Source organism: Oryza brachyantha, chromosome 3 (genome assembly GCF_000231095.2).
Source record: "Oryza brachyantha chromosome 3, ObraRS2, whole genome shotgun sequence".
In the NCBI taxonomy this organism is placed as follows: Eukaryota; Viridiplantae; Streptophyta; class Magnoliopsida; order Poales; family Poaceae; genus Oryza; species Oryza brachyantha.
In genome coordinates, this window is record NC_023165.2 from 23,505,813 (window position 1) to 23,520,962 (window position 15,150).

At 42.1% G+C, this 15,150-nt stretch overlaps 1 protein-coding gene across 1 annotated transcript; it reads right to left on the minus strand.

Annotated features, from left to right (window-relative positions):
• Positions 1-321: 321 nt before the first annotated feature.
• LOC102711957 (coatomer subunit alpha-3) lies at positions 322-6,985 on the minus strand. Its single transcript, XM_006650424.3, has 4 exons — positions 6,669-6,985; positions 5,525-6,019; positions 1,788-4,755; positions 322-782 (listed from the first exon to the last, which is right to left on the minus strand). Exons 1-3 carry the CDS (start codon positions 6,874-6,876, stop codon positions 1,799-1,801), a joined length of 3,660 nt encoding a protein of 1,219 aa, XP_006650487.2. The 5' UTR covers positions 6,877-6,985; the 3' UTR covers positions 322-782; positions 1,788-1,798.
• Between the last annotated feature and the right edge of the window lie 8,165 nt (positions 6,986-15,150).

Genomic DNA, 15,150 nt, shown 5'->3' on the forward strand with positions numbered 1-15,150 from the left:
CTTCCCGTTTTTTTAGCTGAGGCCTGCGGACCAAAAATCGAAGCACAAGCCCGATCAAACGGGCCTAGGCATGGTACATGAATATTTGTGATGCCCCGTCAGAGGTTGATTACGGTGAAATTACCTGTTTCATGGTTTCACGCTGAAAACATACATTGCATACATTAAGACAGCAAAAAAAAAAAAACACTAATAGCTCATTTGGGAGAAGGGAAAAAGGCATGGGAATATCGAGATGAAGTGGAAAAATTCATCAGAAAACCCAGAAAAATATAAAACGTAAAAAGCCAACATACAGAGAATTCAGAAAATTATGGAAATGGGGAATCCTTTACTGCATCATGAATAATCATGAAAATAATAATAAATAATCTACACCACATACTAAGGTCATAATGGTACATTTGATTTATGAACATGTAGTAAAATAAACAAAAGTCAATGTGGGGTATCATTCATAACAGCCAAGTTTATGATATGATAACACTATCATCAAAGCCTCAAAAATCAAATTCAGTATCTATCGTCATGCATCCACATCCCACACGGGGTTACAAAGTCTTGATCAAGAATGATGAAGAGTCAAAACAATAAGGCTGGAGTTTACATACGGGCAAGAAGAGCCATGCTAGCTGGTCTGTTAATATCGTGAATTCCTGACATTGTAACACTGCCACCAGACCCTCCCGAGTGTTCTCCATGGACAAAAAGGAACTTGGATTTTTTTTCTCCTGATAATCGTATTGCTGGAACTGCACAAGATTTCTCCTCTAACTTGAACCCTGAAAATTCAATTATCTATCAATACTCTGATAGATCAAATTTTTTAAGACGTGGCGACACCCACTGTAACAGCACATTGTCTATACTATACTACTAGCTACTGCAAGTCCAATTGTTACAAAAGGGCAATCAATATATAAACAGGGCACAAATCTGTAAGCTAACTCATTTGCTATGTAGCTATTACTGCTTCATTGAGAAACAAGTTTCAAATAAATAACTAAAAAGGGATACATGCATAGTATTATTTGTCGAACAGAAGTATACAGAAACAAGATTCAAATAAACAACTAAAGAAAGGATACAAGCATAGTATTTTTTGTCAAACAGAAGTATACAGAAAGCAATATTGTTTGGGAAGATTACTCAAATAAACATTTACTAGATACAGTACAAGAAATACATGAAACAAAGAGATTTAGTACAAGTAAATATAAGGGCCTCTACAGGCCTAGTATGGCATGTAATGAACATATTAGCTAAGAACCAAGGGATTTCCTTCTGGTACTAAATAGCAGCAGTAGTGGATGCAACGATCATATTACTCTAACAACATTGCCAACAAGAGTACAAAATTTACTATCAGTAGGCTTCAGGCCACTTGAAGCATCGGACAACCTAATTCAAAAACAATCACCATATGTGTATGTTGACATGAAGATAATGAGATATACAGCAAAATAACTATTTGTTAAAACTACTAAACTACGGTTACCAGCAGTAAAAGTTTTAGAGAGCTGGCATATAAAAATGATACAGCTATAGTACTACATAGAAAGGAAAAAACAGAAAGCAATCATGTGGTTGGTAGCTGTTTCTCATTTCTGATATAAAAATTATGAAATTTCAATAACAAAAATTTTTAAAAAAACACTCGAACAAGATTTTACAAAGTAAACATGACATATATAATACTTGTTACAATCAGTAAACATCCTCCAATCATGGTAAAAATATCATAACAAAGTGTTCTAAAGACTAGAAAAAATGTAGGGGAGATCTACCTTAAGACCACTTATCTCAACTGCGTAGGGGAGCAAAGGAGGCCAGAAGCATCCGCACCAACCACGGCAAGCTCACATATGGTACAAAGCTGCCCTTCAACAGAAGGAACAAACCGGGATCCACAGTACGGACAGGAAATATCCTTCTGGCCACGGTAGATTGGAACATACGTGGCACCACAGACAACAAATGGATTTCTGTAGTCATAGTTCAGCTCAGAGCTATCCTTCTTCCCACTGCACTGTTGCTGCACCTGTCGGGCCTTCTTTGCTTGGCCCTCATTAGGGCTGTTCTCCAGCAGCATCCTTGCAAAATGCTCTGCAGTGGCAAAGTTCTTTTGCTTGTAGCACAGAGCCATAGCACTTGCAAGCACAAGCCTCATATGAACTCTCTGAAGCTTGCAGTTAGTGAAGTATGCCGCCAATTCTTGTTGACGGTTGACATCGTCTCTCAATTCCTTCCTCTTCAGTTCCATCCTAAGGCCAAGAATATACTCCTTCACAATCTCAATCAACTCTTTCACTTCATCAACTTCCCTCCTCGAGTCTACCACGATAAGAGGGATGGTATGCAAGATGCTAAGGAACTGCCTCAGAGCTTCCGGGAACTTGCCCTCTGTAGTGGCCTTGTAGGCAGCCTTGAGTCTGTCTTCCATTTGTGAGAAGGTGAAAACAAGTGCAGGAGGGCCTCTCACATTAGGGCTTGATGACTCGCTCCAACCTTTCTCAACAGCAACTGGTATAATGGGTGTAGCTGCAAGTGCCCGAAGATACGAATGGCTGCCCATGTGCAGATCCAGAAATAAGGGCTTCAGGGGAGCAAAGTTTTTTACGCCCAATTGTCGACTAAGCAACCTCATTGCTGTGTCAAAGTTGCCTGCAGCTGCGTGCTCCCCTGCAAGAGAAGATTTCTGAGTCCAAATCTGGCTGACAGGCATGCCTGGTGGAGGAGTAACAAAGACTGTCGAGCGAGCATTGCCAGCGTTTTTGGGGGTCTCTGCTTCAGGTGGTAGTTCTAGATCTTCAAGGTCCCAGCCACCTTCCTCGCCATCCTCCTCATTTGCTTCTTCACCCTCCTCAGCATCAAAACCATCACCACCATTTGCCATCGCTTCGTTCACATCAACCATATCCAGGTCCTCATCACCCCAGTCAGCACCAGCAGCTTCATCGTCTTCCTCAAGTTCCGCCCTCCCAGTGGCATCCAGTCCACCCTCAAAGATACCACGCATCACCCTCAGCAATGGCCAATCACCACTAGCCATTAGAGGTGCAGGAGGGATCAACAATGATTGAGATTTTCCTTCAGGTAGAGAAGGAACATTCTCACCCAATTCTTCTGCAAGCCTATCAGCAATTTCAGTCAGCCCATGAGTAGCAGCAGTAATGTAGGCAAGGGGTAGCTGTCCAGCGTTCTCCAGGATCTCCACTCTTTTCTTAGCATCTCCAAGGTACAGTGCATTGTGGAATTGCCCCATCAGGTTATTGTTCTGTCCAGCAATTTTGCACATGAAGCCCACCTTGTCCATGAAACCAGTAATAAGATACAGGAAAGCAAGCCTATCAAAATTCTTTGTCCGTTGATACGCGTATTCCACAATACCAACGTTTCCCTGCCTCAGGGCCTCAATTCCCAACCTATACCAATGATCCTTGTCATCAATCTCTTTTGCAGAAGCAACTGCAATTTGGATATTTCCACTCTCAAGAGCGAGGTTGAATCTGGTCTTCTCATCTTTCACAAAGTGGAGGGCAACTTCAGGAAACCCTTTCTGTTGTAAATAAGAAATAACAGCCTGCCCACACAGCTGAGAATTTTTAATCATACTCATCACATGATCATATCGTTTTCGCAGAAGTGCCAGCTTGAAAATGTACTCAGAAGCATCAACTGTGATCAGCTTGTTCTTCCCATCACGGTCCAGACAGAAAATGTTGTTCCCAGTAACCCTTGTTATGTAAATAGGAACATCAAGGGTTTTAATAATCCCACTATCTCCGTTGGGAAGACAATACTTGATATGGTTCAACGTAGTGTAAATAAACACATCATTCTCATCCCAGGCACCGCTTTTCACACGGATGGTTTCATGCAGCGTACAACGATGGACAAGCTTCTTGTTTGCTATAACCACCGCGTGCTTGCTCAGCAATGCAACAGATTCCATATCACTTGACCAAACAACATATTTAACAGCAGGTGCCTGGAGCTCACCAAGAACTAACCGTTGCTGCAGATCAAGGATGGTCACTCGGTCTTCGGCTTTACACAGCAAGTTACCAGTGCCAGCATAATAAATTGCATCAGTCGCAATAGGAAGAGGGGTTTTCTTCACAATTTCATTCTTAAGATTCTTCACCAAAACTTGATTGCTACTCTTCTCAAGGACAGCAAACCTGTTGCGGGCCACAAAAACAGCTGACCCACCAGCTCCCTTCTTTGCATCCTGCAAATAGTCAGCCCTGCCAGCAGAATCCTTGGGAACAATGTAGAGTTCGTATGAGCCTCCGTCCACATCAGAGCAAATCAAGACAGCATTTTCAGTTGGACTATAGGACAGTGTCCTGGGTGACTGGTTCAAGCTTACAGATCCAGGTCTTCTTATTGGAGCCAATTGAACTTCCTTCTGTGAGGAGTATTCAAAGAACCGAAGAAAACGGTCCTTCACATAGAACACAGTATCTCCACTCACTGAGAAAGCTGGACGTTCCCTCTCTAATTTAAACACAATCATGCCACTATCATGACCAGCAGCAAGAAGGTTCATCTCAGGATGCGCAGCAAGAATCCAGAAACGGTCGTGTTCCCGCCTGAATGTTTGAACACCGGTTCGCTTTGTGGCATCCCATATGCGAATGCTTTTGTCCTCTGAGTTGGACACAATGATGTCTTGTTTTGCATGGAACATCACACAAGACACATTATTCATGTGCCCCCGCAAAGTATCAACTTCCCAAGCTTTGGTGTCTGTCCATGAATAGCACAATTAGATTGCATTATCTATAATACTTTTAAAGAATGCAATTGTGGTAATGGCGGTGATCCGCCCCTACCAACTTTGCAGGATAATTGTTACTAACTATTCCTTGAAGCTCTTTACTATTGCAAAGGGTGCTTTACATGTTGACAATATCTTATTCCCGTTTGAAAAACATGTTTATCTTGGAAAAGGTCAATGGCGATGAAACCGACACATCTATTCAGTAAACATGCTATTTTGGATTAGAGTAATGTAAAAATTGACAAGTGCTACCTGTACCTAAAATGACACAAAAAAATTTGAAGGTTGTGTTGAACGAAAATGTCACAAGTTATGCGCTTCAAATAATATTAGCACATGCAAGATTCATTTTTATTTGTCGCAAGCAGCACACACGGCCATTTAACTGGTTTCGAATATTTCGATTATTGGCAATTTATGTTTGACCAATATGATGAGAGTGAATCATCTTTAGTCCTGCTGGCACTTGTTTACTAGTTGTGAAACATCTCTTGCATTCTGCTTGTTTTAATGACAAGTTACTTCAGATTAATTTAGCCATATGGGAGAAATTGTAGCCAATTTTTCTGTCAAAGTAAGACCAATCAAGCAACACAAAAACAATTCATAAGAAAACCTAATTCATAATTCTGCAGCCCTATTCTATGGAAGAACGATGCAATCAAGCACAAATATTGAAGTTGTTTCTCTATGAAAACAATAATAAAAAAATTCATGACATAATACCAGTATTACCATTCATTCTCCATAACTTCACTTGCCGATCATCTGCCCCAGAAACAATTAGTGGTAGCGTGGGATGAAATGAAGCCCAGTTGACCCCACGATCATGCCCTTCCAACACATATTTTACAACCGCATCAACACCTCCAAACAGATCTGTGTTCATCTGGGTAAGACGCAGGATGTCATCCGCAGGTGACACTGACTTCTTCCTCAAAGCACTAGTATCCCAGACACGGACAGTCTGATCAAGTGATGCTGACACAACCAGATCTTCCTTAGGGTGGAAAGATGCACACATGACATAATGGTTATGCCCAGTCAGCACAGCCACACATGTGCGAGACTGCCAGTTCCAAATCCGGATTGTCTGGTCATCACTAGCACTTACGATCCACGGGCACTCATGGTGGAATTGCACCGTGCGAATGTAGTCAAGGTGACCATGAAGCGTGAAGAGGCAGCGGTGTGTCTTGTAATTCCACACCTTAATCTTGTAATCATCGCCTGCAATGCATCATGGAAAACTTAGATGAGTTCTGAAGTTGTTCGATCTTATCATATGGCATGTTGCGATCATATGGGGCTACTGTTACACCAGAAATACAAACGAAACTGGTGTGTGACTTAGTTTCAAGTTCCAATCCAAATGGTCAATTGCCAACCCCGGCATTGCTATGGACTATGGTATCAGAAACACACGACCGCATGGAAGCTGCTACTCTTTAGTTAAGGACTATACATCGACTCAGTCTAGCTCCTACCCTACCTCTTATTGGAAGGATTGTAAAATCGATGGAGATCCTGGCCATAAACAGGAACCAAATGGCGCTTGAATGTTCCAAACCAACAATTCACTAACTAGTTAAGACTTAAGAGTAACCGAGATTAGACAAGCACTAGATCCAACCAACCCACCCTACCAACCAGGATCCCTTGACAACCAACCATCACTCCACATCAAACGTGATCTAATCGCAGCGCGAGTGTTCGCGTAGCAAAGCAACCTCGATGGATCACGCAGGCAACTAAAAACCTCGATACGTCGTCCGATCCAAGGCAGGATCCGAGCAAACACGCGAATACGCCACGAGGCCACAACCCCGCGAGTGGCAAATCACGCAGCAGGTGCCCGAGATCTAGCGGGCCTGCTTACCTCCGGAGACGAAGAGCGGCTGGGTGGCGTGGAAGTGGACGCCGCGGACGGGGCCGTCGTGCTCGTCGAAGCGGTCGAGGAGGGTGCCCATGCGGTAGTCCCACATCTGGATCACCCCGCTGTGGAGGCTGGCCAGGATCCATGGCCGGCGCGGGTGGAAGGTGAGCCCCTTAACCCGGTTGCTCTTCGTCTCGAACTTGGTCAGCATCTTCGCTGGGCCCCGGCTCGTCGTCCCCGGCGACGGCGACGGCGGAGGCGAGCCCCTGAGGCGAGCGGAGGAGGAGGTGCTGGATCTGGGGCGGGGTGGAGAGGGGGAAGAGAGAGAGAGACAGGATGGTATGGTTGTGAGATTGCAGCTTAAGCAGTCGCTTCCGATCCAGCCATCCAAGGAGCAACCAACGGCGGATCTTTTCCCTCCTTTTCCTTCACTCCAGCAGCTGCAATTCTTTTTTTTAAAAAAAAATCAGAATCCGTGATGCACAAAAGTTATTCCCTCCGTTTTACATTATAAGGTTTTCTAGCTTACTTATATTTATTTCTGTGTTAATTAATCTAGACACATATAGATTGATACATGGAAGAAACTTAACAAGCTCGAAAAGTTTTATAATAGAGATTAGCCTGGTCCAACAAAAATACCTCGAAGTAACAGTACCTTGAGGTACCAAATCGTTTTTCACCGTTGGATCTAGCTGAGTAGGATATGTACTGTTAGATCTAATAATCATAAACGATTTGGTACCACGAGGTCGAGATATCTCTTTATAATATATAATGGATGGAGTACTTAACACTACTATGGAATTACTAGGAGTGTAGGATTAGTGACCTAATTGTTAGATACTACCTCCGTTTCATATTATAAGACTTTCTAGTCTTACTTAAATTCATCGATCGATGAATGTATATAATTTATATATATATATAGATTCATTAGCATCCATATAAATCTAGACAATGCTAAAAAGTATTAATTATGAAACGGGGGGAGTACATAGCATGCTCTTATATGTCATGATGGAAGCCAAACATTTCAATTCAAAGAAAAACAGCTCGCCAGCTTGAGCAAATAGATTGTAGAGCATTCTCTAATCCCAAATGTGATTTGCTTTCGATTTTTCAGGTGTTTTTCATCTTTTTGTCCATTTACCAAAACATCCTTGATAGTATTATTGTAAACAAACAAGGGAAATACTAGGAAACTAGGAATCTGGCATTAGATCTAACCCTAGAAATCAAATAGCCAAAATATTTACGCCAATCGTCATTGAAACATATAGTTGTACAATGTAAAACAAAAGATTTAGTAAAAAATAAAAATATATGAGAAAATATTGTGTAACATACCCAAGCCCGTAAACCCGAGAACTAAACTTAACGTAAATGCATCATGTGGTTGGGAGTGATTTTAATTATTTTTGGATCTTAATCATCTCATCATCACATGCAATAATAGACCTAGATTCACAAAAATAATTAATTTGGTATTTATGTGCATCCAAAAATTCTACAAAAATTCTGAAAAATACCTTGATATGTCAGAAATCAACCCTCAAAGTTTCAAAATTTTTCATTAAGGTTTGCTATCTCTTTGATCTATTTTAATCTCTCAAAAATCCTGAAAAACTGCTTAGTAGATTCAAACTTGCTCTCTTGGTAAAATTTATTTAAAAACCTCTTTTTGAAGTTTTGTTTCAGCCAAAGTCTTCTACTAACTTTCCTCTAACACTACGAGGAGTGTCACACCATGGATCACTCTTTAACCCTTTCTTCTCTCCCTCCAAAAATCGAATCAACTACTAACTGCACTGTCAACGGCTGCTAATCATGTTATCAACCCATGTTCATCCCTTTATTAAGCCTAAACCAAAGACTTCTAACCAAAACCACTTCAGCCCTTTCACTCTCCACATCACCCCCGACCAAGAGGATCACTAGTACACGCTTGTTGCTGCACAAAATCTTCCTTCAATCCCCTCCAAAAATCCTTTGCAGCCAACTCTTCTTAACTTAGCCTTCAAGCCAGATTTTAAATTTCTTTCAATGGCAAGTGGGCCCCACACCCCTAGGACCCACATGGCAGCCTCCCACTCTCTCCTCACAGCCTCCACCGCCCTCCATGCCCAATGGGAGCCCAAGAAACCCCATGATTTCACTAGCCACCCCTCTCTCTCTCACTCCCCCCACTTCACTCTCGCTTATTTCACAAGCCAGCGCGCCAGTAGCAAGGGCATCCTCCCCACATCGCGTTCCAAGCCCGAGCAAACGCATACCATGCCCAGATTGCCCGGAGCTCGGCCGTCTTTCCCGGCACCGGCAACTTAGGCGTCGTCGTTCTCCATCCCCGGTGAGTCCCTCTCACTTTCTTCCTATGGAACGTGATCTACGTATCACGCCGAGCTCATCCGTGCCTCTTTTGCCCAAGAAGCAATCTATCGAACACGTGGTGGGCGTCACCGACCTCGCCGCCGGCCAACGTCTTCACCACTCCCGTGGACATCGTTTTATCCGTTTCTTCGCTTGGTGAGCACCCTAGTACCTTGAGACATCTCTGGCACTAACTATTTTGCACTAACCGAGCCCTTGCATGCACTAACCAAGCCACTACAAGCACATGCATGGCCATACCAAGACATACCACTATTGTTGCTCGTGTTTCATGGGCTACGGACCACCATTTCCCTCACCACCACCACTCACGGATGCGCAAGGACTTCCTCTACTTTTTCTCTTTTGCGCTCGAATCGATTCAGGCCACCGATCATCGCCGGCGAGCTAAAAATCCAACTCACCCATGGCTGCCCCTTGTTTGAGCCGACCAGGGACCTCCTTCGGAGAATTCGACTAAAGCTAGGGTCCTATCCGAAAACTGCGTAGACACATATTACTGTAGCAAGGGAGTACGGGTTGATTTCCTATCTTACGAGGGCCTTTCTGCAAAACGCCCCTCACTTCAGAAAACGCCATTCACTGACATGTGGGCCCGGCTGAAATTAAATTTTGAAAACTGATTTCTATTTTTTTTTAAGCTGAGAATGAGCAGAACTTCAAAATTTTGTAGAAAATTCATTTTAACTCCGAAAATTGTGAAACCAGTTTTGTTAGATCCGTGGAGCTGTGAACTATTTTAGAAAAATATAAAACTTGGTACTTTTTGTACAAACTTTTTCTTTATTTTTGTTTTGCCCTAAATGTCTCCTAGAGCTTGTTAAATCCATAACAAATTGAAAATAGCTCTAAAAATTTTGAAACCACTTCTGTTAATTTTCTAAAATCATGCTCTGTAACTTTGTAAAAGTAATTTTCTTCACTTCTGTACAAAAATGTTGCTTAATAAAACTTAGCCCTTTTTAAACCTTTTTAATTACTAAATGCATATCTCTGTAAAACAAAGTGATAAAATAAAAATTTCTTCACTAGAGGCCACCTGAGACCAGCACACACTCACTGCATAAGTCTCATGCATTTTTTGTTTTTATACATTTTTGTATTTATCGTATACGCGTATTTTGAATAGAGGAATAATACGTCGAAGAAGAAGAGGGTGAGTTTGTTGAAGGCCAGGTTCAGGTGTTTGCGGACGAAGGCAAGTCAGCCCCTCCTTTGACCACTTTGATCCTATGTTTTATTGGGCTAAATGATTCTATTGCAAACATGCATACGTTAGCTAGTATTAATTTTAGAAAAAGAAATTATATAAATATGGGAATGGTAGATATGACCAAATTGCTGCATAATCTATCTTGAAATATTGAATCCTTGCTGGTTGTAACCATAGAGTGCTCTTGGATACAATTATTGTGTTATTTGGGATTATGCTATGCTTATATTGCCGCTATATGCTTATATATTCGGTTACCGCCTTACAAATTACTCATTTTGATAAATGTTATATGTGAAAAAGGTTATTTTGATGCTGCTGGACAGAATTTTAAATGTGTGAGTATTGTGAATAGAAAATGGAGGAAACTTGTTTTTAGACTTGGGCGACGAGTGGTGTACATATGGTAGTAGATGTGCACCGATAGGGGGAGCGTTCGCCCTGGTCGATTAAGGACCTCACTCTATGTCACCAACTAATGAAAACAGTACAAACCACATGTGCTAAGTATGGGCTGGCCATAACCTATTAAGTTGTTTAGAGTTTAGCCTTGCATCTGGGTAGGCCGAAGGGTATGGGTTACCGGGTTTTGGTAACTTATCGGAACTTCCTATGGTTTGTGATGAAGTTTATTAACGACATGTGGTATGTGATGATTTGAGCGGGCAGTCTGTCCAATACAACGGTGCCGTGCCTCATGAGGGATTCCGGGTAGGGTTCCTTACGGCGCTAGGTTAAAGTGTGGGCCCGCTACCTAGTGGCGCTACTTTGCTAGTAGCGTGGGTAAAACACACATCGTGCTGGTGCAAGGCTAGACAATAAACAATGTAACGGTTTTGTTATGACCTCTAGATCACACTCAATGTGTAGAATGTGATGATACCGACGGGTATCGGACAAACTAGAGCGAACCATATCATGTGGGCTTAAAAGTTGTACAAACTCTGCAGAGTCTAAAACTAATCGATTAGCCGTGCTCACGGTCATGAGCGGCATGGTAAAGTGTCATGAGTATAGTTTGTGATTTTGATAAACTCTTTGTGAACTTGAAAAATGGTTGGAATGTTTTGTTGGTGAACTTGGGTAAAGTTCGGTGAATGGTGATGATATGATGGTAAGTGGTGATGATCTACCTTGAGGGGTAGACGCGTGTTATTTATTCATTTACATTACAAGTTTTACTAACTCTATACTATTGTTAAAAAAAATTCCGTTGAGAAAATGTTGTGAACTAAAACTAGCATTTATGCAAATTAACCTATACACAGCTTATCCTTGAATATGGCCAACATGTAGCATGCTAGGGTTGTCACCGACTTGCCAGTACATTAATTTGATTAATGTACTGATTTCTTGCTTTCTTTTACTTGTTTTTGGCTCAGACCCTGCTGCATGTATTGACTGTTTGGATGAGTAGTTTGATGCAGCTTGTGATTTCCAGGATGGTTCTAACTAGGGATTTACCCTAGCCGGTTTGCCTGTGGGCTTTTGGGTAGCACGCTTACCGCATGAACCAATATGTATGGCTTGTCGCCAAGTACTACTTAGAACTTATTAAGACTATTTATGCGTTATGCTTAGAACCACTTATAATTTGGATATCGTGCCTGAGATGAGTTATGTGAGACTATGTTGCATTCCTGGACAACTAGTCCCACATGAGGATGGGTTTGAAATGGTTGAGATAACCGGGGAATATGCCTTTGTTGAGATCGGGTCTCTGGGGTACGCTTTTGATGGCCACCATCGAGTGGTTGACGGGCGTATGACGTAGATGACTGACGTGGCTATTCCAATGGTTATGTCTTCTATTTCATATCCGATGGCTTAGAGCCTTTGCAGTGCCCTCTTCAAGACATGTCGGGGTCTGCGATGAGGTTAGATGGTTACCATAATTATTTGGGTTTACTTTGAGACCCCATCCATCCAGATATTTCGCGCTGACATGTCTCGGAGCATTGCACCACCTAGGCTTTGGGACGTCCTCACATATTGCTTGACGAAATAACGCTATAATCTTGAGAAACATTGTGCAATAAATAATAATAAATATAAAAATTTGAAACAACGTCAAATTTAAGTTTTTGCTCATTGACTTCTAGCTAGTAAAACCAAATTCCGGTTTAAACATTTTGCTTCTTGCAGATGAAAAATTATATTTCAATTGTTGAAACATCAAATAATATATGGAAAAAAATCCTACAAATGCGGCATCACTCTTCCTTGACCCTTACCCACCATTGCTTGATCCCCACCGCTGTCCTCTCTACCCAATTGGCCCACCTTCCTCTTCTATATTCTTTGTCTGCAAAGAATGATTATTAGTGTCGTTGACATTGCTTTCCTCCTCATTGTGGTATTCCTCATCTTCTCACTCACCTCTCATGCCCTCCTAGCTAGAGAACACACATGATTAATAACTAGAACCATGACAAGGAGGTTTTACTCGTGAAGTTACTGCCGCCATCACCTAAGGCCATGTTGCCTTCTAACGCAGGAGGTTGTAGTGAGCGATTGCACTTGTGATGTTTCGTGTCTCGTATAATCCAATCGCCAATGCTGCTTGTGCTTATGGTTTCGCTTGTCCCAAAGATAACATGGTTGATTGTGTAGTGCACTTTTCTCGTGACGCAGCCATGGCATGTCTTGGTGCAAAAGTAGGTGTTAGCGTGCACACACTCAGTGCACCTCCTCCTCTTCCGCCTTTTCTAGTGAGACCAATGGCATGGGGTTTTTAGAAGCATTGATTTCACTAAGACTGGTAAATATGTATATGGGCAACATTTGATGAATCGTCTCACGTTGGATGACCGCCCAAGAGCATTATGAAAATGACTCGTATTATATGTAGTTTGCACGAACATCGATAAAACCATTACTGTACATACAAACTTCATGGAAAAAACGACAAACTTATATTTGAAATATGAGGGAATATCACAATTGTTGAAATTAAATTGTATGGCTTTTCATTTGTTGATTGCAATATGCATACATACTATCTTTTTGTCGAAATATTTTTTTATGTGAACTTCCATCCATATAGTGAAGCTTGCTATTCACAACAACTCAGCAAGTCAAAGGTCTGACAACAATGAACATCTTTTAACCCTTTTACTGATACCAGAGACCATCTCCACCGTTGCTCTCCAACCAGTCAGATCCAGCCAACACATCCTCTTCGATATAACTATGGATTGGAATCATGTGCAGTGCCAATACAGACCGGACGTTAAAGCTATTGCATATATTATCGTCCGACCAATTTTTGTGATGACCTGTTTGGACCGTGAGCTACAGTAATAAACAGTACACCACCATACATGCTAAGGTCTAGAACAAATTTTAGCCTTTAGATCTGAATCCAACGGTCAAGAGTAGACTGAATAAGTTACGGTCACACTACTAGCCACAACTGATCCTGATCCCACGCATCCAAGTCCAATTTTGTGATGACCTGTTTGGACCGTGAGCTACAGCAATAAACAGTACACCACTGTACATGCTAAGGTCTAGAACAAATTTTAACCCTTAGATCTGAATCCAACGGTCAAGAGTAGACTGAATAAGTCACGGTCACACTACTAACCGCAGCCAATCCTAATCCCACGCATCCAAATCTAATTTTGTGATGACCTGTTTGGACCGTGGGCTACAGCAATAAACAGTACACCACCGTACATGCTAAGGTCTAGAACAAATTTTAGCCCTTAGATCTGAATCCAACGATAAGAGTACGCTGAATAAGTTACCGTCACACTACCTGCAGCTGATCCCGATCCCACGCATCCAAATCCAGCAGTGGAGTACTGTACTGTCCAGGAGAAGCGCCCTGACCACATGCACCCCGCGAAAACGGCATGGACACGGACGTGGACAGGTAACAGCCTGCGAGTCTCTGAATGCGGCCAGGCCAGGGCCCCTGAAAATTCCCCCAACAAACTCCGTTTTTTCCAAAAGGCAGCTACGACTTCACCACAAACAAAGCCACCTATACCGAAAGTGAGAAGCACTAATCACTGAGCTAAAAACACAACCACGCACGCGCGAGCGAGCTGGAACAGATCTTGCCCAGTGCGAGCGTTGCGTGACCGGTAAGCGTGAGACCCTGTGAAAATCTTGTGATGTCCAGGGACCCTTCTTACCTACCACCTCTACCTGCGACATCAAGGCACGCCACGATGAAACCTGGGACCTCGTCAGTGTCGCCATCACCCAGCAGCAGCAGCACATGAACAATGACGCACTTGATCAGTATCATCGTTATTATGCATCTTATCCGGTGTAGAGCTGATTGAGATCCTCTTTGCCATGTGATGCTTCTTTCTCTGCGTCAGCAGATCGCTCAGTTTCGGTCCAAAGCAAGGAACATCACATTCTCTGCATCATCTGAGGCACAGGAAATTCCGTGGAATTATTGGTCGTCGAGAAGTCGACTAGTGTAAGGGGTTGTTTTAGATGGGACTAAACTTTTTAGTCCTATATTGCATCGGATGTTTGAACACTAATTTAAAATATTAAATATAGACTAATAAAAAAACTAATTACATAAATGAGTGGTAATCGACGAGACGAATTTTTGAAGCCTAATTAATACATAATTAGAGAATGTTTACTGTAGCGTCACATAGGCTAATCGTGGATTAATTAGGCTCAATGGATTCGTCTCGTAAATTAGTCCAAGATTATGGATGGGTTTTATTAATAGTCTACGTTTACTATTTATAATAAACATCTAAATATTCAATGGGACAAGAGACTAAAAATAAATCCCTTGTCTAAAACACCACCTTAGCTTATTTAGTTGAATTAAAATTGATCCTAAATTATCCGCGGGGTTGACCTGCGAACTGCACCAATCCCTAGCGGTTACTGCAATTT

What these genes read in the sequence shown, in the direction of transcription:
- LOC102711957 (XM_006650424.3), bottom strand. Translation starts at nt 6,876, where the DNA reads ATGCTGACCAAGTTCGAGACGAAGAGCAACCGGGTTAAGGGGCTCACC. An exon ending in GCCGCTCTTCGTCTCCGGAG is followed by an intron (nt 6,020 to 6,668) that starts GTAAGCAGGCCC and finishes GATGCATTGCAG; the next exon opens with GCGATGATTACAAGATTAAG. An exon ending in GAAGTTATGGAGAATGAATG is followed by an intron (nt 4,756 to 5,524) that starts GTAATACTGGTA and finishes ATTCATGGACAG; the next exon opens with ACACCAAAGCTTGGGAAGTT.